This window comes from Sorghum bicolor, chromosome 2 (genome assembly GCF_000003195.3).
Source record: "Sorghum bicolor cultivar BTx623 chromosome 2, Sorghum_bicolor_NCBIv3, whole genome shotgun sequence".
NCBI classification, from domain to species: domain Eukaryota; kingdom Viridiplantae; phylum Streptophyta; class Magnoliopsida; order Poales; family Poaceae; genus Sorghum; species Sorghum bicolor.
In genome coordinates, this window is record NC_012871.2 from 65560551 (window position 1) to 65583598 (window position 23048).

Here is a 23048-nt window from a genome sequence, read left to right on the forward strand (position 1 = left end):
ACCAAACATAATATAGCTATCGAAACAGATAAACAGATGTACTAAAACAGACAAGCAGATACTAGCGAAACAATGAAACTGTAGAACAGAGGCATACACGCAGAACTTAAACATAGCAGGAACAGACAACGGATATTTTGTGAAACGATGAAACAAACCTACTGAAACAGATATGACACATCTACTGAACCTACACGACAGAGCTACTGAAACAAACAGAGACAGAGCGACGTAAAACTGAGGGAAGACGAACAGATCATACCCTGAGACTCGCGCATTCAGATTTCCAGAGCTTTGTCCTTCCTCGATCGCCATGGAGTAGAGACGAAGGTGAAGACGACGAACCAATCACCGGGAAGGAGAAGACGGCGACCGGCAACACCAAGAGACCTCCGGGAAGAAGATGAACAACAGCAATGGAGTTGGGCAGTCGCGTAGACGCTCCCCAAAAACCTAATTGCCGATCCCCCGTGCAAGGTCTCGAACGGCAAGGGCTCCGGAGGCACCTGCCCTCTCGCTGCTCCGTGCGCGCGAAGTTACGAGATGGGGATTCCTACTTTGCAACGGAACTGTGATCTGTGTGTTCTCTCTCCTTGTACCAAGGAGATGAGTCTCCTATTTATCCTTGTGGCTGGAGAGGAGAGGAGGGGAAGGGACTCCCCTGCTGGCGGCTGAAGAGACGGGCATCATCAGGGTTTTCACGCGGAGCTGAAACTCCCTCAATTAATTATCGAAACACCCGCAGATAATGAGTTGAAACTCCCACATAATTGAGTTGAAACTCCCGTACCATCAGCCAGCCACTCCAACCCTTGGACTTGCTCCTATTTGGTACAATGTATATATTGTCCATAATTACACACCATAGAGTTTATTGATTTATTAAATCTAAATGGGTCTAACCCATAATAAATCCAACAATTGAAACAAACTTTTTTTCCCTTTCATCATGCTTCACCTTTATTTCCTATCTCTCTTTTTAGCATAGATCACACTCTCTCTCCCAAGCATACGTAGCTTCTGCTTAGAGCACCTACTTTTTTTAGACCTTGTTTAGATCCAAAACCTTTTTGGATTTAAGTACTGTAGCACTTTTGTTTGTATTTGGCAATATATTGTCCAACCATGGATTAACTAGGCTCAAAAGATTCATCTCGCAAATTACATGTAAACTTTGCAATTAGTTATTTTTTTATCTATATTTAATGCTTCATACATATGCCGCAAGATTGATGTGATGAGGAATCCTGAAAAGTTTTTAGATTTTGGGTGTCTAAACAAGACCTTATCCGATCCTATATGGCCCTTGGAGCTACTACTCAAAAAGCAGTGTTCGCGAAGCCCTAAGACGCTTGCTCTGCTCTACTGCCCCTCCTGTCATAGTTTCACATATTGTTGGTCAAGAAGAAAACACGCGAGAATATTTGCTTTTGGCCACAACACGCGCTTAAGCTATGGCTTCTGTTTTTTGATGGACGAAGCGGCGGTTGCTTCTGCAAGCCCCTCTAACACGTTGCATAGGTAACAATCTAGTTGATGGACTCTTTGCAACTAACGTGGAAGATGGAGGCACATGCTAGGGTCTTGGGTGTTGTAGTGTTGAGATGGCCTAAGCTTTTCCTCGCTCTGGCAGCCAAGATTATTCGGTGAACTGAGAAACCTTGGCACTACCAAACAACGAACCTCTAGGCAAGGTGACGCCAACGGACTGCCCATGAACAAAAGCAATCCCTTACTGTCATGTCATATGGCTTCCATCAGAAGGCAACATGAAAGGAAGATCTTGACGCCATTCTAGGGCAAGCTCTCTGAACTTTTCAAGTTCAACAACACATAACACTGACCGCACACACCACATAGAGACTTGAGAGCCTTCTTCCTGTCTCACCCGTTTGTAACCCCTACATAAACTAATCAAAATAGCGGGTAGCACAACAACACTGTGATTGGACTATGGACTTTTGCCTGAAATAGTATGTAAGCCTAAACGCTTAATCACGTAAAGTTACTAGCCAGTGGTTTCATGACATCACACATATGTACAACCAAGAGCGCATGTAAGCTACATCTACATATATATACTCCCACAAAAATATTAATTCCTGGCTTTTGCACAAAGTGTGGGCTAGTAGACCATCCAACCTAGGGTCATGGCTTTTACATGGAGATGACTAAGACTTGCTCTTGCTACAACTAATAGAGTCCATTGTATAATTAATTAATTACCAGTGTCAATGAAACTTGTTCACGCTGTGATTCTATAGAAAATAAGGTACATATCTTTTTTTATTGTAACTTTGCTAGGGTTGTTTGGTTTGGATCCTCGATACACTGCCTAGGTCGTGGCCTCCATCGTCAGATTGCCACAATGCTATATCAAGGATCCTCATATGCAAATAGGTTTGATTCTATCTATTATGTGGTTTTATGGAAAGCAAGAAATGATCACATGTTCAATATTATTTATTGTACACCTACATCCTTCGCGAGGGTCAAGCCATAGACAATATAATTGTGGTGTCTATCATCATGATGAGTAGGATCATGAACAAGGTAACTAGCTGCAAATAGACAGTCGAGATAATTTGCTGCAAGATGCAAAGTACAACACTACACTAGAGGCCAACCACCATGTCTATATATACACCAAGAATTTGCGCAACCATAAGGAAACCAAATTACCATACGTAACATAGAATCGATGGACCATTGGCAAGCATTAGGTGCCAAGTATGCATATGCTTATCATAAGCGCACAAGGGCACACAACTTGGCAAAGGGGTTCTCAATCGACTTTTTTTTCAATAGTTTAATTACAGCTAGTACATGGTAAAGCTCTGCTAGAAACATCTCTCCTAGTTGGGTTATGAACTGGAGTTCGAGATTCTAGAGATTGGCTAGCTAAAAGGTCTCCTTGAAATGAATTTCCGAGTCGCACGGTTGTTTTAGCTAATAAAAATCTGAACTAAAATGGTAACTTCTACTTATGAGTAAGCCTTAATTATGTCTGTTTGTTGCTTTGGAACGCAGGCTTGATAACATTTCCCACCATATGCTATTATGTTACCAGTATTGTTTGCTAATGATCGAGTAACAAAATCCGTAACGTATCAAATAAAGAAAAAAATGTGGACAATATTTTTGGTGATAAATCACAAACTGGCGAATTCGCTGGCGGTCCAACCAATGTGCGTGCCGAGGATTCAAACCAAAATATTCAATGCATGGACGACTGGACGTCGACAGGTCATAACCACGCTCATGCTGCCACGGTCTTGCTGGCCGGCCGGCCGGCCGCTCCCGCCGACGACCCAGTTTAGTTTGGCCACTGCATTTTGCAGCCACGGTCTTCGTGCGTCGTCGGCGCCATCTGCCAATGCAATGCAGCCGCAGGCAACGTGCGATCTCTCGAGTTTGAACACCGAAACTCGAACACATGATGCTCCGGGTTCATGTGGCTCTCGCCAAGGCCTCACATGACATGAGCATCAACCAAGAACATGCATGGTACATGGCCTAGATTGTAGGGCACTCTCCCTAGGACCCTCACCATTCCCACTAGCGGCAGCAGCATCGCCAGGACCGCAATGTTAAATTTTCTCTTCGTCAGAGACAAAAATAATTAGCATCGGCGTCATGTGTTCCGGCCAGAGATTCTTCTGTTTGTTCATAATAAAGTGCAGGTCGCATGACCTGGTCTTTGGAACAGGAGACACGTCGCTCATTTGCATGCATGTCGCTGCTGCTGAGGGACCTCTGAAATAATTTGCCTGCCTTGTCTGCACCGATCGAACGATATGCAAATTTGTGTGGGTTAAATAATCATGGTTGTATTTGGGAGGAGGTTAGCAGCATTTTAACACAGTAGGGTATATATATTTTGATCAGCTATAAGCCATCCGTTCGTCTCGGTGGATCCAAATGGACACAACCAAGGGCACCTGCTGACTTATAAGCTAACTTTAACATTTTTTTTTCATTTTAATAGAAGAGAAACAAAAGCTAGCTCTTGATCAAGTTTTAGGCTCATATACACATTCCAAGATCATGTGAGAGTGTCATGTGGATATCATACTATGGGCCATAGTTAAGAGCTAGCATTATTGGAAAAGTTAGCTTAGAGCTAGAAACTGACTTATACCATTGAGAGTGCCCTAAGGTAGTTTTCTCAACCTAGCTAACAGATCGCAAAAGACACTTTTGTCCTCCCACGTACCTCTATTTTGTGCTGTCCCAATAATAAATTTAAAAGTAAAATTATTATAGACAAAATCACCCTATACACCTATTTTTTTAGCTGGTGATCCAAAAAAAATGAATTAGCCAAATAACTATTAGATACTAGTGGACCCAAACAAGATCTAAGATTAATTGTTAGCTAGCTAAAAATTAGCAACTAATAGATTGAGATAGCTAACCTGATTAAGATTGGATTAGCAACTAATGAGTAACTATATATAGTGCATATTTAATTGTTAGCTGGAGCTAATTATTAATTGTTGGACTAAATATATGGCTCCAAGAAATCTTAGATATGAAATTAGTGCATGACATGTTAATAGCATTTAGATGATTTGATTTTATTTATTTGGAGATATAGATATTTAAATTACTTACAAACTCCATATATATCTACTGTCTTGGAATTAAAGCTGAAGTTTGCCAAATGGGTCCAATTTCATAGAAATTACATGCAGCACTCCGATCCCTGTCAACATTATATTTAGGCCTTGTTTAGTTCACCCTGAAAACCAAAAAGTTTTCAAGATTCTCCGTCACATCGAATCTTGTGTCACATGCATGAAACATTAAATATAGACGAAAACAAAAATTAATTACACAGTTTAGCTGTAAATCACGAGACGAATCTTCTGATCCTAGTTAGTCTATGATTGGATAATATTTGTCACAAACAAACGAAATTGCTACAGTATTGAAAACTTTTCATTTTTCGAAACTAAACAAGGCCTTATTTGCTATTCGTTTTCACTACGGAGTATAATTTGTGCATGCATTATGGACTATTCTCTGGTCGTTTCAGTGTGACGATGTTTACAGAAGCCGTGTTGCCTCAAGAAGCGAACGACCAGTTCAAAGCGTCGTCGGTCCACGGCAAGTAGAAGCTTTTCGTGTTTTCGCAAGCAAAAAATATTTTCGGGTTGTGTGGCGCACATCTGAGAGGCAATGGCATGTTGCGATTGCGATTTTCCACGAGCTAAACGTGTCGTCTAGGAAGTCAATCGTCTCGTTTACGTCCATACCTTTGCTATGTGACCTCAGTACCTCACAGCGTGTATAGAAATGGTCATGATAGGCCAAGATAATAAGGCTGATAATGTATGCCTAGTGGTCGCATGAATTCTCCTGCTATTTTATTTTCCAGGACGAAAATCTTTTCAGAATCAAAGATCTGCCTGCTGCTTTGTAGAAGAAGGTCACCGAAAATCGCATCCCAATCGGATAAGCTTCACCAATCGTTTTTTTTTTTTTTGAAACTAGCTTCACCGATAGTTGACCTTGAAAGCCGTCTACAATTCCAGGAAGGCAATATTAAATGCTGGAACGTTTTTTTTGTCGATAATTCAATGCTGGAACGTTGTGTGTCCTACAATGCAAAGGTCCCCCCGCCGGGACGGGGTAGGTCTATCGTCTATTGCCCTCGTCACTGACCTGTGGGTCCTTCAGCGACACGGCCGAGAAAGGGCCCCACATGGCAGGTCCGAACGGGGCCCGTTCAAACGCGCACGGCACCCACTCTCCGGCTCTCCCTTCCTTGTGGCTCGGGTCGGGGTCGGGGGGGTCTTATTGGCGTCACATGCTCTCGTCCTACACTTTCTCCCCCGTGTCCCGTTGCTAAAAGCTTAAAGAGAGAAAACCAAATCGGACAGTACTGTGGTGGCCAAGCAGCGCGCGGGGTGGGGGCGGGCGGGCGAGCGTACGCCGGCGGCGAGGCGAGATCCTGCGGCGGTGGCGGGCGGGGGATGGCGGCGGGGAGGCGGGGCACGGCGGAGTGGTGGTGGCGCTAGCGGCGGAGGGCAGCAGAGCTGTTGGGTGGGTGGTGTGGGGGGTTTCGGGGTAGGTGGGTGAGAGGGACATGAAGGCGCTGCGGCGATCCAGCACCTCGTCCTCGCCGTCGTCGTCGTCCTCTCCGACGGCCGCGTCCTCCCCGCCGTCCTCGTCGTGGATCCACATCCGCTCGCTCCTCGTCGCCGCCGCGTCCTCGTCCTCCTCCTCGTCGTCGTCGGCCTCCGCCGCGGCGGGGAGCGCAGTGGCTGTGGTGTCGGCTGCGGCGGCCGTCTCGTCTTCTTCCTCGCCGGCGTCGTCCTCGCCGCACTCGGATCGGTGGGTTTCTACCTTCGGATTGGCGAAAGGCGCTGCCTTTAGGACTTGAAATGCCTCATATCCGGTTCTTGTTACATGAGGTTCATTTCAATCATTTGGCTGCTGCTGATCTGGTTCTGTGGATCCTGCTCGAGCTTGCTGTGTTGTAATTAGTGGTCTGTATGCGACCTAGATACTCAGATTAGGGTGTTTTATGTGCTCTGCTCTGCTATGGTAATAGTTTAGATTGCAGAATAGAGTAGAGGTGTGCGTGGATTGATGGCTCCGTGCACTTCAACACATGTGTGAATCCACTTTGCCATCAATCGGTTGCAAAGGCCATGGACTAGTAACTTCAGTGTGTTTATTTTCAGTTTCAGTGACATGATGCTTCTGTTATGTGTTTCTGAATCTAATTAAGGTCTGCGTGGCTTTACTTTTAGATCAGTGACACCTCTAGGGAGTAAGGTCACAGCTTATGCAGTCTTCTCAAGCGTTACATCATAATGTTAGACTTGCATGTCATATCTGGTTGTTTATGGCTAACCTGTTTCAAGTTAGTTCATTGAGGGACAATAAGACTGTCATAAGCAGTGCCCAGTTATTTACAAGCAACAACATGAAGTTGTTTCCATGTTGGGTTCATTTGATAAGACTGTCAATTATTTCTTTTTGTAACTCGATCTATTTCTTGTACATGCTGTATTGAGTTTAGTATTGTATGTTCAAATCTTGTTTAAGGTGTCATAATGAGGACTTGAGCTTTAGATAGACCAATGGATGCAGTATGTGCGTCATGTAATACTGAAGCATGCTACTGTACATTTAATCTCTCAGTTGATATACCGACATTATTGTCATTGATCTATCTGACTGGTTATACCATTTGCTGAATATATGCCCTCTATGGTTACAGGGGTGGTATTAAATCTCCATGGTCCCGAAGGAAAAGAAAACGAGCACTTTTACGTGAACAGTGGGAGAGTCTGTTTTCAGCAAATGGGAAGCTTCGTGATGGTGGAAAGAAGTTTCTCAAGAAAGTTCGCAGTGGTGTAAGTACAGTGTTTATTCATTTTCCATCCATATCATCCAGATATTGGTTGCATCAGAGTTAGGTATCCGTTGTATGTAGTTAAGTACACAGTCATGTCTATATCTCTTCTTTTACGGTAATGTTTTGTATCTTAGAGTCCAACTGCATTACTGACATAAATGCCCCTCATTTTTGTACCAGGGCATTGAACCAAGCATTAGGGCTGAAGTTTGGCCCTTCCTACTAGGAGTGTGAGTTACTTGATCTCTTTTACCCATCCTATAAGTTTATAACTGCTGATTTTTTTGTCCAAGTTTAATATCATACCTATGCTTGTCAATACCTTCCAAAGCATCATGTTACTTATTTGATTAAGATATCGTTTCGTTAAATATTGGCCTAGTGTCAATTCCCTCGGTTTTTTTGTCCTTCGAATTGGAATCCGGGCTGATTAATAACTGTGTTCTATGAATCGGTATCAGTTCAGTTTTTATGATCCTCAATGCATTACTGGCTAATGCCAAACTAGCTGTATAAGTGGTATTTACTAATTGTTTTTAACTAGATCAATCTTGAACTCTGAGTAAATAAATTTCAAGGTGAAAAGTACTTGTTTGTGTGGCAGGTTTTTCTTTTTAGAAACCCTAAACGTTTAAATCTGACAGTTAAATACTATCCTTTTTAGAAATATAACTTAAATAGAATGCTACTAAATGTATGCTTACAGTTCTCTCATGCGATGTTTCTGCTGTGCATGTGCACAGGCAACTGGTATTCGTACATATGGCTTTGCCTACAGTGGTCGTTGCTACATCTACAACTCTTATCTTTGTCACTGGAAAGCTAGGAATTTTGTAGGTTTATATCAGGAAGATGGCTTATTAAGGCTGTGTTTGGTTAGCTTCTGGAAACTGCTTCTGCTGCCAAACAGAAAGCCAACCAAACGAGTAAAACTGGAAGCTGTTTTTTGCGTAGTACAATTTTTGCAGCACCTTGAACCTTGCTTTTCGCTTTCAACTTTCCGCTTTTCCAAATAGGTGGAGATAGATAGATGTTACAACTGTTTCAAGGGGGATAAAGATATGGGGGTAGGTTTTATAGTTATTTTAACCAAACAACCTACAACTTTTTCACAGCACATAATTCACAGCAGCTTTTCCACAGCTCAGAGCAGCTTTTTTACAGCCCATAGCTAAGCCAAACAGACCCTAAGTATTAACTACTAAACCACCTGCGCTATGAACCCGCATACTTTATGACCCTCAATTATCAAAACCGTCTACTTCACCCCTATCCCTGAAACCCCGCGGTTTTTGGTGATTTGGTGGTGGTTTTTAGGGGTGGATATCAAGCCTGCTCGGCTCAGATCAGCTCAAGTTGGCTCATTATCCTAACGAGCTGGTTCGACTCGATTTGTTTGCCAGCTCTTGCTGGCTCGTTCAGCTCGCGAGCTCAACGACGATGCCATGTTAAACAAATCCCAAAGCTCAGGTTGCACAATAATACACATCCAATAGTGAAATTGAACCATAACCGAACCAAAATCCAGAAGGAATAGAACACAAATCCCCAGATTCTAACACTAATTGAGCAAACAATTGAAGCCAAACATCCAAACGTGCCATAAATCAATGAAATCACTGAAGTAGAACACAAATCAGCTGGAAAAAAAAAATCAAATCTTTCAATCCAAATGCAGGACTCCAACGTGCAGCGAGGTCGTGACACTAGGCTTCACCTCCTGCACGCTAATGAAGTGTATCTGCCCTCTAGTCTTCATGCTCGGCAGCTCTAGCTTGGACGACGGCGAGTAGGCAGCGGAGGCGCTTGGAAGCAGTAATCTAGCGGCTGGTGTGATGTTGAGAGGCGCTAGCTTGGACGCCGGCGCGTAGGCAGGCTGGTGCAATGATTGGGAGGCGCTGGCTTGGACGCCGGCGCATAGGCAGGCTGGTGCGATGGTTGGGAGGCGCTCAATGGGGATGGTTCAAGCTAAGGTGGATGATTGGGATTTTGGAGGTGCTGGATGGGGATGGTTCGACGGAGTCCTGTGGCTGTGAAGGATGGATGGAGGGAGGCTTGCTAGATGCTAGTTAAGTAAAAAAAGCACAAGTATAGCACATGTAACATGTTCGCGCGTGAGAGAGCAGAGGGTATCTAGTGATGTGTATATTTATGCGAGGCTTGTGTGGCTCGTGAGCTGGCTCGTTAATGTAACAAGCTGAAATTCCAACTCGAGCTAGCTCATTATGTTAACAAGTCGAGCCGAGCTGAGCTGGTCACAAGTCGAGCGACCTGGCGAGCCACGAGTATTTTGTCCAGCCCTAGTGGTTTTAACATGCAAGTACTCTGTCAGCTGTTCATTCATCAGTTGAAGTAATTAACTATGTAAAAGCCACTTCCAAGTTAATGAAAACCTTTGTGGATTCTGAACTACAGAGTTTGTAAACAGTTTTCTTATTTGAGGCTTGTAAAATGTAGGGTTGCATAGTGCATAGATGAGAAGAATATAAATGTTCAGGTGTGTAATGTGGACCTTTTCCTTCCCCCATTTTCTTATTAGTTGATAACGAAATTCAGAACAAGCAATTAGTGTGCTCTGCGGAATATGAATAATCTATCTTGTAGGAATGTGATTTTGCAAGATAGCCTTAGTTTATGGCTGCTGCTGAATGCTCTAATTATCAACACATCATACATTTAGTATTATCAGCACAGTATGGTGTCAAGCCTGTTCATATTTGCCCATTTACCTGAAAGTAAAGTTTTGTTTATGTGCTTACTATGTTATGCTTGGTGAACTTTTGTTCATGGAGATTGACCTTCTGTGTTTTATCTGCAGCTATGATCTGAATAGCTCTGAAGAGGAAAGGAACTCTGTCAAGATCAAGAAAAGGTAACATTCACCATTTTGAAGGCTTTTCTTTGGTGATAACTGGCACGTGTTTATAAATCTGTTTGGGTACTTGGTTTACGCTGCAAGTGTTCATTCGGCTCAATTTACCATGTCCACATTTCCTATGAAGCAAGAGTGCAAGACTAAGAAATATCATGTAGCACTTGAGCAGCATCCATTGACTTCTTAGTCTCTTTAGTAAATTCAGAAGAGGTTGATATTGTAAGTTTGAAAGGAAATGGAACTAGGATATCATATTGCCATTCATGTACTGTTTATTTCTTTATTTCTTATATGATCTGTTTGCAATTTTTAATTTGTATGATTTTGGTACAGGAAAGAGTATGAAAAGCTGAGGAGGCAGTGCCAACAAATTCTGAATGGGTGCAAGGGAAATGGGTTGAAGGCAATAACTGAAGTTAATAATGAGTGTTCTAGTTTAGAAGGTACTGCCGAAGGATCAGAATCACCTTGTTTCGAAGATGGCAATGCTATACCTGCTCCTGTTTCACTCGAAGAGCTGAAACCTGAACAGAATGAAGCTGACCAACCAGAGAGCATTCCCTGTGCTGTCGTTGAATGTATGGAAGAAGATGCAGATGAGTTAGCTTATGCATATCCATGCATAGCAGAGTCAGAATCATCTGATTCTGAATCATCCGATGAGGATGACCCTGGAAGGATATCTGTATCTGGCGAGGAGAACTGTGATCCAGATCCTAAATATACCAGGAGCACTTCATTCAAGGCAGATTTTTTTAGGTCTAGCAGAACCTCAGAGGACTTTGCCACATGGCAGCGCATTATAAGGTTGGATGCTATCCGGTCAAACAGTGAATGGATTTTGTTCTCTCGCAACCAAGCTGAAGTTCCCAAGGAGAGAGCATTGCAGTCTGCAGCATCTGTTGGGTTGAAAGATTATGATCACTTAGAGCCCAATATGATTTATCATGCTGCTCGATTAGTTGGGTTGCTTGAGGCCTATGCGGTCTATGATCCAGAGATTGGCTACTGCCAAGGTATGAGTGATCTGTTGTCACCTATCATTGCGGTGATGGAAGAGGATGATGAAGCGTTTTGGTGTTTCGTTGGTTTCATGAGGAAAGCAAGGCACAACTTCAGGCTCGATGAGGTTGGAATAAGAAGGCAGTTGAAGATTGTCTCTCAGATTATCAAGCGCAAAGATTCGCACCTGTATAGGCATCTGCAGAAGCTGCAGGCTGAGGACTGTTTCTTTGTGTACAGAATGGTGGTAGTTCTCTTCAGGAGAGAGCTCACTTTTGAGCAAACTGTGTGCCTGTGGGAGGTTATGTGGGCTGACCAGGCAGCTATACGAGCTGGGATTGGGAGGTCCACCTGGGGAAGGATAAGACTGCGTGCTCCTCCAACTGACGACTTGTTACTTTATGCCATCGCCGCTTGTGTCCTGCAGAGGAGGAAGCTAATAATTGAGAAGTATAGCAGCATGGATGAGATACTGCGAGAATGCAACAGCATGGCCGGGCAACTAGATGTCTGGAGGCTGCTAGATGATGCACATGACCTGGTTGTTAACCTTCATGATAAAATCTGATCTGGTGGTGAGTGCTGTTCTCCGCTCTAATGGCAGAACAGGTGTAAGCCTCAACCTCAACAGAAGAAGAAAAAAAGGTGGTTCCTTTACCACCTACTGAAAGAATTCTATTATCTGCTATTTGTTCCCAGACAGAACCAACTTCTAGGTATAGAGAATGTTGTAACTTAGAGTGAGGACTCGAGTGTCCTCGCAAAGAAAAGGCTGAAAGATTGTTTGGTGTTAGTGAGGCACTGTGAACTGTTCGTTGTTTAACTTGTTATAGGCAAAAACAGAGTTTCCTGGGATGGCACTTCATCAATTTTATGCATCCGCGCTCAAGTTAACTAGTTGAGATGTGCAAGGTAGTATGGTTTCTCAATGTACGAATTTGTTTCTCATGTGTTTGGCTGGTGTTAAGTTGTCACCTCCAGATCCTGCCACCAATTTCGTTGTGCAATTACCAGGAAAACATTGCTGAAATTGTGGCACCAAACTGAATGAGTGCTGGATTTGATTAATACTTCCTCCATTTAAAATTATAAATTATAATAAGTTGTTCTGGTTTATTTAGATATTTTTTTATTACGTATCTAAATATAGCTTATATCTAGATGCATAGCAAAAAAAAAAGCTAGAAATGATAGAATGACTTATAATTTAAAAAGGAGGTAGTAGGATTTTTCTTTTTTTTTTGAAAGGAGAGAGCTTACATTAATTAAGGCGTGTGTTTACGATCAAAATCTAATGCTGCCATTGCCAGCATGCAGACTGAAAAACCTACACAAACAAAACCCGAGGAAAACTCTTCCTTACCACGTTGCCCCAACATTACTTCCTCTATCCAAAAATAGTTGATACTATTAGCTATGGATCTCCCAAAATAGTTGTTACTTTAGCTATAAATTTAAACGAATGTTTATCCAGATTCATGGCTAAAGTGATAACTATTCTGAAACAGAGGCCGTATGTGCCTAGATGCATTTTGTTCCTAGCCTAGCAATCATCTTGTTCAGGTCTGTAGATCAAAGAGCCTAGATGCATTTTGTTCCTAGCCTACCAGTACTACCAAAAGGGCTTCTGTTTGATCTGCTTTTTTGGGTACCAACTTGCGGGATGTGGATCATACCCAGAATGACAAGGCGAGCAACACATAAATCTGATGGTACGATGAAGGGAGATTCTGATGTGATCTTGCCTGGTACGGCTCGGCAGATGGCACTATGGCAGTATGCCACCATCCGCCATGGGTCCGCTTCTACAAAAGTTTCCATAGCCCATAGGCCATAGGGCATTGTAGCTTATATATTGTCGCATTCGTGTTTGGAATGCCGGGAAGCTTGGCTCTTGTTTCATTAGCTTGCAAAAGATACCAAGCTATTTCGAATTCCAATTAATCATACAACTTTGACAAAAAAGAAGAAGAAGAAGAAGAAGAAGAAGAAGAAGAAAGAAGAAGAAGAAGAAGAAGAAGAAGAATTGTGTAGCTCCCAATATAAGAAATGAACCTTTGTAAGTTCAGATAACTTATTTATATATCCTACGTATTTTTTTCTCTAAAATTAAACTGATTTCTATAAAACGGTCCAGCCTCCAACATTTCATCACCTATCGCTCCGCCAGTCCGTCCTGATCAGCAAAAGAAAGTTGCCACAGGCGCAACGGATCGACATCCACGATTTTTTTCCCCAGAGCGCCGAGATCTGGCTGCCAGCCACCACGCCAGCCAGGGTTCGGCGTCCGCGGAACTCAACTCCAAACCATTGGAGGAAGCGGCCTGCGGATGCCGACGGCGACGGCGACGCCAGACAGCCAGCCCGACAAGACGCCGTGCGCCATGTCCGGACGCCCTGCAGGTGGAGTGGTGGACTGTGCCACGACAGAGAACACTGAGCAGTGACAGTGAGCATACTGCGACTGCCAGCCAGTGCCACTAGGGTTTAGGCATTGTTTAGTTCTGAAATTTTTTTGGTTTTCAAAGTGTAGCACTTTCATTTGTTTATGATAAACATTATCTAATCATAAAGTAATTAGGCTTAAAAAATTCATCTCGCGATTTACAATTAAACTGTGTAATTAGTTTTTATTTCCATCTATATTTAGTGTCCTAAACATGTGACGTAAGATTCGATGTGACGGGGAACCTTGAAAAGTTTTTGATTCTTGGTGTAAACTAAACAAAGCCTTAGTTGCAATTTTTTTGAAAAATAGACATTGTAACACTTTCTATGCTCAAAAGATGTGTCTCATAAATTATAGGTAAATAGTACAATTAGTTACTTTTTTAATATATATTTAATGTTTCATTCATGTGCTGAAAAACTTTGTAAAATTTTTTAGGAACTAAGGTCTTGTTTAGAATCAAAAAGTTTTTTGATTTTTACACTGTAGCACTTTCGTTTTTATTTAACAAACATTATCCAATCATAGAGTCACTAGACATAAAAGATTTATCTCGCGATTTACAGACAAACTATACAATTATTTTTTATCTATATTTAATGTTCGATGCATGTGCCGTAAGATTCGATGTGATGTGTTGAAAATTTTTTGGTTTTTAGGTGAACTACGGCCTTGTAAATCTTGAGGCACATGCATAGAACATTAAATATAGATGAAAATAAAAACTAATTGCACAGTTTGACTGTAAAACGCGAGACGAATCTTTTAAGCCTAGTTACTTCATGATTGACAATGTTTGTCAAATAAAAACGAAAGTGCTACTGTCAAAATCCAAAAAAAAAATAGAACTAAACAAGGCCTTAATTCCCATAAAAAATCAAAAACTTTTCAAGATTCTCCGTCACATCGAATCTTACGACACATGCATACAGCATTAAATATAGATAAAAATAAAAAATAATTACGCAGTTTGCCTGTAAATCGCGAGACGAATCTTTTAAGTCTTGTTACTTCATGATTGGACAATGTTTGTTAAATAAAAACGAAAATATTACAGTAGCAAAATCTAAAAAAAATTACAACTGAACAAGGCCTTGTTTAGTTCCAAAAATTTTTGGGAAATCGACAGTGTAGCACTTTCGTTTGTATTTGACAAATATTTTTCAATTATGAATTAATTAGGCTTAAAAGATTTGTTTCATCAATTCCGACCAAACTGTGCAATTAGTTTTTATTTTCATCTATAATTAATACTTCATATATGCGTCTAAAGATTCGATGTGACGAGAAATCTAAAAAATTTTACAAAATTTTTTGGGAACTAAACAAGGCTCAAGGCCTAAGGCCTTGTTTAGTTCCGAAAACTGAAAAGTTTTCGGAACTGTAGCACTTTCGTTTGTTTGTGGTAAATATTGTCCAATCATAGATTAACTAAAGTCAAAAGATTCGTCTTGCGATTTACAGTCAAACCGTGTGATTAGTTTTTATTTTCGTCTATATTTAATATTTCATGCATGTGCCGTAAAATTTGATGTGACAGGAAATCTTGAAAACTTTTTGGATTTCGGGGTGAACATAAACAAGGTCTAAACAAGTCCTAAACAAGGCCACAGTAGTACTTGCGTGCATGAGCGGGAGAAATCAGGAAACTAGCTAGACGCCGATTGTTCCGTGCGGTTGTCGATCGGATGAGTGACGCGACGGCACCCTTTGTCTGGCTGGACGGCGGCGTGATAACGGTTGTTCTAATAGACTAATACTAATGATCTCTGCTGCAACTTGCAGGTTGAATGCCTGTATACGAGTCACTGCGCAGCCTACCGCTCCAGTCTCCGTACGCAAATGGTGCAGCAGGATGCAGCTGGAGACAAGAGCCCGTTTACTTATCTCATCAGTAGCATTTTTTTATCAACTAAAAATATTTTTCTTTAATAATAAATCAGTCAATAATAATTTTAGTTATAACTTTTTAAATCAACGAGAACGCACGAGGGAGCCAGATCGGGGTGTGTTTGGTTCCCATAGCCACAAAATGTCCAAAAGCCACGTCGGCGTGTCACCGAGTTTTTCATAGCGGTTTAGTTCATCATTTAGGCCTTGTTTAGTTGGCAAAAAATTTTGGTTCGGGTACTGTAGCACTTTCGTTTTTATTTGACAAACATTATCCAATCATGGAGTAACTAGACTCAAAAGATTCATCTCGCGGTTTACAGGCAAACTGTGTAATTAGTTTTTATTTTTATCTATATTTAATGCTCCATGCATGTACCGCAAGATTCGATGTGACGGGAAATCTTGAAAATTTTTGGGGTTTTAGGTGAAGCCTTAATGTAGGCAGTCACCACAATCTGCGGTTGCAGCAGAGAGAATTCTCGTCAGAAACCGTGGTGTCATTTTTGGATGCCGCCACACATCATACAAAAAATTTCAGCTTGCTCGTTGCAGGCTGTTTGATGTACTGGCTACAGTACATAGCAGTTCTCTATTTGCACTTTTTATAGGTTGCAGATGTAGCCTAAAAAATTGCAACGCGCAGGGTTTTTTATTCCATTCGTTGAACAAAAAGGTACAACTTCTACGCAATTGGATTCAAAGTGCGGTCACAATAAGCATATGTATGACTGCTTCTACTTTTTTAAGTACAAATGAGGATGGTAGGAATAAATTACATTGCTAAAATAAACTATAGAAACTTACACAAAAAAAAGGTTCTAGAAACGCGTGACGTTTTGATGTTAGTTTCAGCTTATTTGGAACATATAAACAGTTTATAAGTTATACGAAACCGTTTATAAGTTATACCAAACAGATAAAAAATGACCAACCGAGATTTTGAGTAAGATCAAATCATCGTTTATGTTTGGTGGCCATTTTTAGAGCTAATGATTTTTCATTTTGAGCACTTCACCCATGTCTGTTTTTTTTTTGGTATTGCCTCGGTTTTTTCCTTCCTCAGACCCCACTCATGTGGGAGCCTCCAGCACCGGATCTGCCCTTTTTTTTAGGGATCCAAACGGTTGGATACCTGCGTCACAATATTTTTTAAATTTAGATTCAAATACGGATAGTGTGATTATTTATATGCACTTTGAGTATTCAGCTATGGATATGATATCGAATATTGAATATCCAAATTATATAGACGGATTTGAACCATTCTAAAAGATTAAACTTGAATATGATCAAAATATATCCGTACATTTGCACGCTAGCTAGTAGTATGCTGCTGCAATGTAAAAGTCTACCCATGTCAAAAACATTAAGCGATAAGTCATGATTCATTTAATATTTATTCTCATATACGAGCTTGGGCTAATGGCAACTTACAAAGTTTTCAACCACTCGGTCTCAGAAATGCTGGCATAGGTGGAGACTGGAGACTGCTACAAGGCTTCGAATCAGAGGGAGTATGGTCCCTTATACTAGCTAATTTCATGGGACATGTGTGGAAATAATAAAGGAAAGCGTAAATTTTTGGACGCCTAGACTCAATGATGCTGATGTTATTTGTTGTGAGAGAAAAACATTGTTCAATTAATGGCTGAAAAAGTACGTGTAATTCTGACTGATAAGTTCAAGCGAACAAGAAGGTGAAGCGCTTGATGTGAGTGAGATCATTCCTTAGTCTTTGTTTCTTGTTAGCTTGTTGAAGAACTAAACCAACTAATTAAGCTACTAGCTAGTGGAGTAGCATTAATTATTTTTCACTATAACACGGTGATCCATTTGCTAAAGTAATTTGGTCTTATCTTTGGATGGAGTTGGTAGGAAATCCTTTTCACAACCCTAGTCATGCATGTCACTTGCTCCCCCAGATAGCTCCCTCCATGGTAAGAGATACAGTGTGTTCTTAATTATCTTCTGATGCGTGTATTGTATTGGCCATCGATATGGCCACGTGTGTTTTTAGCAATGGAGGAATTTGACCCCTCTCACTGTTATCTCTCAGCTCAACACACGTGTCGATCGAGCACTGGCTAGTTCATACCGGTAATCTCGTTCCGACAGTGCTGTCCACACACTCACACAAATCACAATGCTACTTGCTCCAACAGTCCACAGATGTTTAGACTTATCTTCAGAAAAATAGCAGCAGCAGCAGCACTAGTGCGTCATCCAAATAATATATAGTGCTCTAGCTGGCACTAGTGCCTGAGTAGAACTTGATAATGCTTCTGCTGAGATACGCCCAAAAGAGAGCATATATATGTTCCCTGCACAGCATCATACGAGAGAGCATTTTTCTACACCGGTGTGCTAAGCTCATGCGACATGGACCTGAGATCTTTATACATACTGGGAATGTAGTTAGACATGCAGTGCAGGAGTAAGCTCCATGTCCTGTCCTGATAGTGGCAGATTACTAGTAATATCTCAAACTATTGTGCATTGGATTCCTCTCTGCTGATCGTCATCCATCCAGTCCCTTTGCGAATGAGATGGTTGCAAAATAAACTGTCTAGCTGTTGGACGACGATATGGATACAATAGTCATATCCTTCGTGCAGTGAATGAGCGCGCGTCGCCACTCACCACCAGCTTTGGAGTCGACGGGCAAAGAAAAAAAGTGCCGAACTTTTGAGTCGGTTGGATGCGTACGTTGTTACGAGTCCTGCTGTGCGCAGAGCACCAGGGACATGTACGGTTGTGCATGCATGCTGTCCTACGATCTCACACACAAGTTGCTGTGGTGGTGTTCCATCAGTCTGCTGGCTGGCCATTCCTCAACCGTACCGTCTTCTCCAAAAGTTTTCTGTCCAGTACAAGTTTGATTCGCTTGTCGGAACATTCAGAGCACCTGACTCCTGAGACACCATTGTATCATCAGGTCTGATCGATCACCCGTACATTCAAAATGTTGATTATATAATAATCTGAAGCCCTCGTGCATTGTATCCCCTAGCTTTGCAGATCGTCGTCGCCCAATCCTTGTGATGAGATAGATGCATGGTTGCAGCTTGCAGCTGGACGATGATGAATCTTTCTTTGCTAGTGTGGAGAGAGGGAGCGTCCGTGCTTTGCTTGCACAAATCAGTGGCCGAAGTGCACTGAATGTGCAGTCGCCACCGGCATGGAGATGACAGGCAAGTGTGCTTGGCAACAACTTCAGGTGGACCGAAACTGTGGAAAAAACCTGTGACAAAGATGGAACACCCAGCCGGGGAACGGTTGCGGATGCTGGGGGTTCAAGGAACAATCTCACCAAGTTGTTGCAGTGGTGTTCCATCAGTCTCTGGTCATTTCACGGCCATTTTCAACCCAATTGTTTGCTGGAGCAGTAAGAACAGCATTCAGAGAACCGCGCGTAGCGCGGGTGGTAGGGGCCGGTGGCTGGCTTCCTACCAGCCAGTTGCGAAGCAGCGTGTGTTGGTGTGTGTCAAGTCGGTGTGTGTGCGTGTGTTTAATTATTTGTACTTTCTGATACAACTTTACTGCCAGATATGAGAAATAAAAAAAGAGCTCTTTCCTAAGTAATTAATTAGTACTAATTATTTTTATGAGTGGAAGGTTAACATGGTAATTGCGGCTCCTCCTCCACCCCTTCCCCACGCACGCCTCGCCCACACGCACCTGAAGGACACAATCTCGTGTCTCCGCCTGACAACAAGCCGGTTACTCCGATCAAGGAATCAGCTAGGTGGTTGAGTATACGTGATCTTGGAGGGACCGGCTATAGAGGACAGGTAATTATGGATCAAATTTGTGTCTCCCTATGAGCTGTTACTGTGGTTGAGGTCACACATTAAGTTCACAAAAATTTCTCTCTGGTTGTATGGACTATATCTTAGTGAGTTCGAGTTGTTGAATTGCAGAAGGGAGTTATATATGGTTGCCCACGTATTACAGGAATGTGGTCACATTTTTTATGTCAAAAATCATAAGCACGAGAATTGTTTCTGGACCTGAGACATGATAGACTTGAACAATTTGTTTTTGCATTCATTTCACATTACCTCAAACATTGGTAGATTGGGGAGTAACTCAGCAAAAATTACAAGCAGACATCAACTTAAACTGAAGGTATACACAACTAAGAGGAATGGTTCGTCTGATGATCTGAACCTTTTGCTCATTTGCTGCCCATCGTATATCAATGAGTAGAGTTCCTATATCAATGACTAAAGAATATTAATTTCCAGTTGAAGGCCAGCAGCCACCTGCAGACATCTGATATGCAAGTTCCTTCGAAGTGGCAAGCTGCAAATAACAAAGGGGAATGGGATTAATACAGGTAGGCAAGTATAGCATAATTTTAGAATAATAATCTTGCACCATACCTTCGACATTGTTGGATATCTCCAAATAATTATTTGGTTCTGAGAATACCCGTGGGTGCTAAACTGGTAACAAGCTCATAGCCCCATCCCTAGCTTGCTACTGTCGAACACGTCAGAGGTGATCTGGACGGCCTGCGGCTCGATCCCCAGCTTCCTGCCGTCGAACACCATGTCCACCGCGTACCGGCCCTCCTAGCGCACAATGGACAGCCCGCACCCTCCTAGTCCTAGCAATGGGGACAGCCGCCGCCTCGGCAAGGAGCACGGACGCCGCCGAGCCCGGATCTCCCCTATTCCACCGTCTTTGTGGCGGCTGATTTAACCGACCTTGGACCACCGCGTTCGCGGACGCGTGCACCACGCCGCTTGCACCCTCCGGGCAGCTAGGACAGCCGTCGCCGCTGTGAATAGGAGCGCGTACGCCGCCGGGCCCGGATCTCACCTCCTACACCGCCTTCGCCAGATCTACACGATGCCCCCGTTCCTGTCCGCTCTCGCCCTCGCCCTGGTAGCCGGCGCCGCCGCAGCCCTGCCTCACCCTCGCCCTGGCAGCCGGCACTGCCGCAACACACACTCTCGGTGAAAAGAAAGAACATACAAACAAGAGAGTGGATAAGATTGAATTTGAGAAATAAACATGTGACAAACTATACTACTTCAATCGTTTCTATACTACTCAAACATTATTTTTCATTATAAATTTTACTATTGTAACCTTAATTACATAAAATAATTTCACAAAAAGAATTATCTCAATTTTTTTAAAGGGTTGATCCCATCAATTTTAGTATACACTTGGTGCATATGATCCCACCATTTAATATGCACCAGGTGCATCTCTAATTAGTTCCTCTTGGTTCCTATGTATTTTTAGCCGTCGGATTGGTCCTCGTGAGCCGTCTATTTTTTAATAACCATTGTAAAAATTCTCATAAAAAAAAGTAAGAACAAAATTCTCTTTGTGGGAACTGCCTATGCCTCTGTCTCTCTGCCTTTAACTCTTATATTAAATTATTGAGACATGCACATATGTTGGCCAAAACCTTACTCTTACAAGCATCTTTAAAGATTAGATTGATACATTTTTGAAACTGACGAAGTTACTATAGACATCATTAAATTCTAGAATATTCGCTTTCGTAGGGAAATAAATCCAGGACATGAGGTGCTACTAAAGTTCTTGTAACTACTAAACCACGTGCATTTGGCACTACCATAATTTATTTGTGGAGTTCACCTTCGACACATCTATTTTTATTTATAGAGATCGAGACAGTATTATCCTCAACATTTTCACAAGCCCTTTTGCAACGCATCGTCAAGCACCTTTACGCAAAGTTTGCTACGGCTGATTTTGGCTGACTTCCATCCGAAGAAAAAAGAATCTAGCATAGCACTCAGTCAAACCATTTCAGTTTCGACCAAATTCATATTAAAAAAAGTTAATATTTATGATATCAAATAAATATTTTTATCATAAAAAATATTTTTATAGCATATCTATTTGGGATAAATATTGGTATGTTTTTTTTATGAATTTAGCCAAACTTGAAATAGTTTGACTAGAGTTAGAACTAGAGTTGTACCTTTTTCTAGATGGAGTTATAGTGAATAGAAAATTGGTTTGGGACATATTCACGTGTACAAGGTGTTCTTGATCTTTGTAACTTTCTACCCTGATTATAGGGTTTTTAGTGGCTATGGACATTTCTTAACTTCACTGTTTGATACTTCCTCTATTCTAAATATAAGATATTTTGGTTTTCTAATTATCATTAACACGTATCTAGACATAATGTATATCTAAGTGCATAACAAATTTTATATATTTCGAAAAAATTAAAATATCTTATAATTTGTAATAGAGGGTGGTTCCTTCTGAAACGCACACCCTTGCTTTATAAACGATTTTTCTTCAAGAAGAGGGATACTAGAAAAGAATGAAATGTTCTCATTTCAATAAATGTTAGTCAAGGCTGATGATGAGGATATGTTCGAGCTGTGCTCTTGGGGTCTACATCTGAGTCACAGGACAATGATCTAATATCTTTTTTTTTATTGCATTTCGCTTTTCCGGATTCTGAACTGCAAACTTTGTCTGAAACACACCAGTACACCACATACAACATAGACCTGCCGACAATAGCAAAATTATTGTACAAAACGTAAAAGATCATGAGCTACGTTTGCTCTAGAACAGCTTGAGAGACAGCTATGTTCGATCTAGCGGGTGTAAATTAAAGAGCTTCAATCATTCATATGCAGTACTTACAAGCTAAAAGACCCTCTCAGAATCCAGTATTACCAGTTGGTTGAAGTAATTTTGCATTTTTTGCTGACGACTCCATGTATGTCATTGCCATGATCCATATCTAGGAGTATCTGACGTCACCACTCACCGCCCCTGTAAATATCTGATTCTGACCATAGCATGTTTCTGACCATACCACACCTTTTCTTCTTTTTTTTTTTTACTGAAGCGCAGACATTTTTGCACAATGGAGTTAAAGCAGAGGCGGAGGATATTCTGCCGACTGCGAGCTACTACTACTCACCAAAACATCAGTTTCTTCAGGTCCAGCGACCTCTCCGCACGAGTGCAAATCACCCCATGGCCCAGCCGACTGCTCCAGGGGTTGTAGCGTAGCGAGCAACTTGAGCTTCGAAGTGGCACATCACACTCACACACACAGCAACTTTTCGCCAGGTGGGGTGGGGATAAGAGAGGCACGCGCCTGAGCAGGATCGCCCCCGAGGTTGCTGTCCGATTTGCCCGCGAGTACGGGACGGGAGGTCGAGGGAATTCGGAGAGTTCCTGGTCGGCAGCAGCGCGAGCGCAAGGGTGATACGATGCCCTGCCTTGCCCTCCGCGGAAAAAAGAGGTTGCAGCTCCATGAGGCAGCGTAAATGCTGGATAAGAGTGCTGTAAAAATCTTGACGAAGGATGCTGTAAAAATGACTGCTTTTGTTTGGAGCTGATCCAGGAATGCAACCCGGTGTACTGGGTATGCTTTTGCTAGAGCTAGACTAGTCAAAGGTGTTGAGGGTTGGCCGTGTGACAGACGCCGT

The 23048-nt window shown here is 42.0% G+C and overlaps 1 protein-coding gene across 1 annotated transcript; it reads left to right on the forward strand.

The window, feature by feature from the left end:
• LOC8062071 (GTPase-activating protein gyp7) lies at positions 6042 to 12320 on the forward strand. The gene is made up of 5 exons (XM_002460511.2): positions 6042 to 6342; positions 7238 to 7373; positions 7556 to 7605; positions 10194 to 10247; positions 10584 to 12320. The coding sequence occupies exons 1-5, from the start codon at positions 6095 to 6097 to the stop codon at positions 11818 to 11820; spliced, it is 1725 nt and encodes a 574-aa protein (XP_002460556.1). The 5' UTR covers positions 6042 to 6094; the 3' UTR covers positions 11821 to 12320.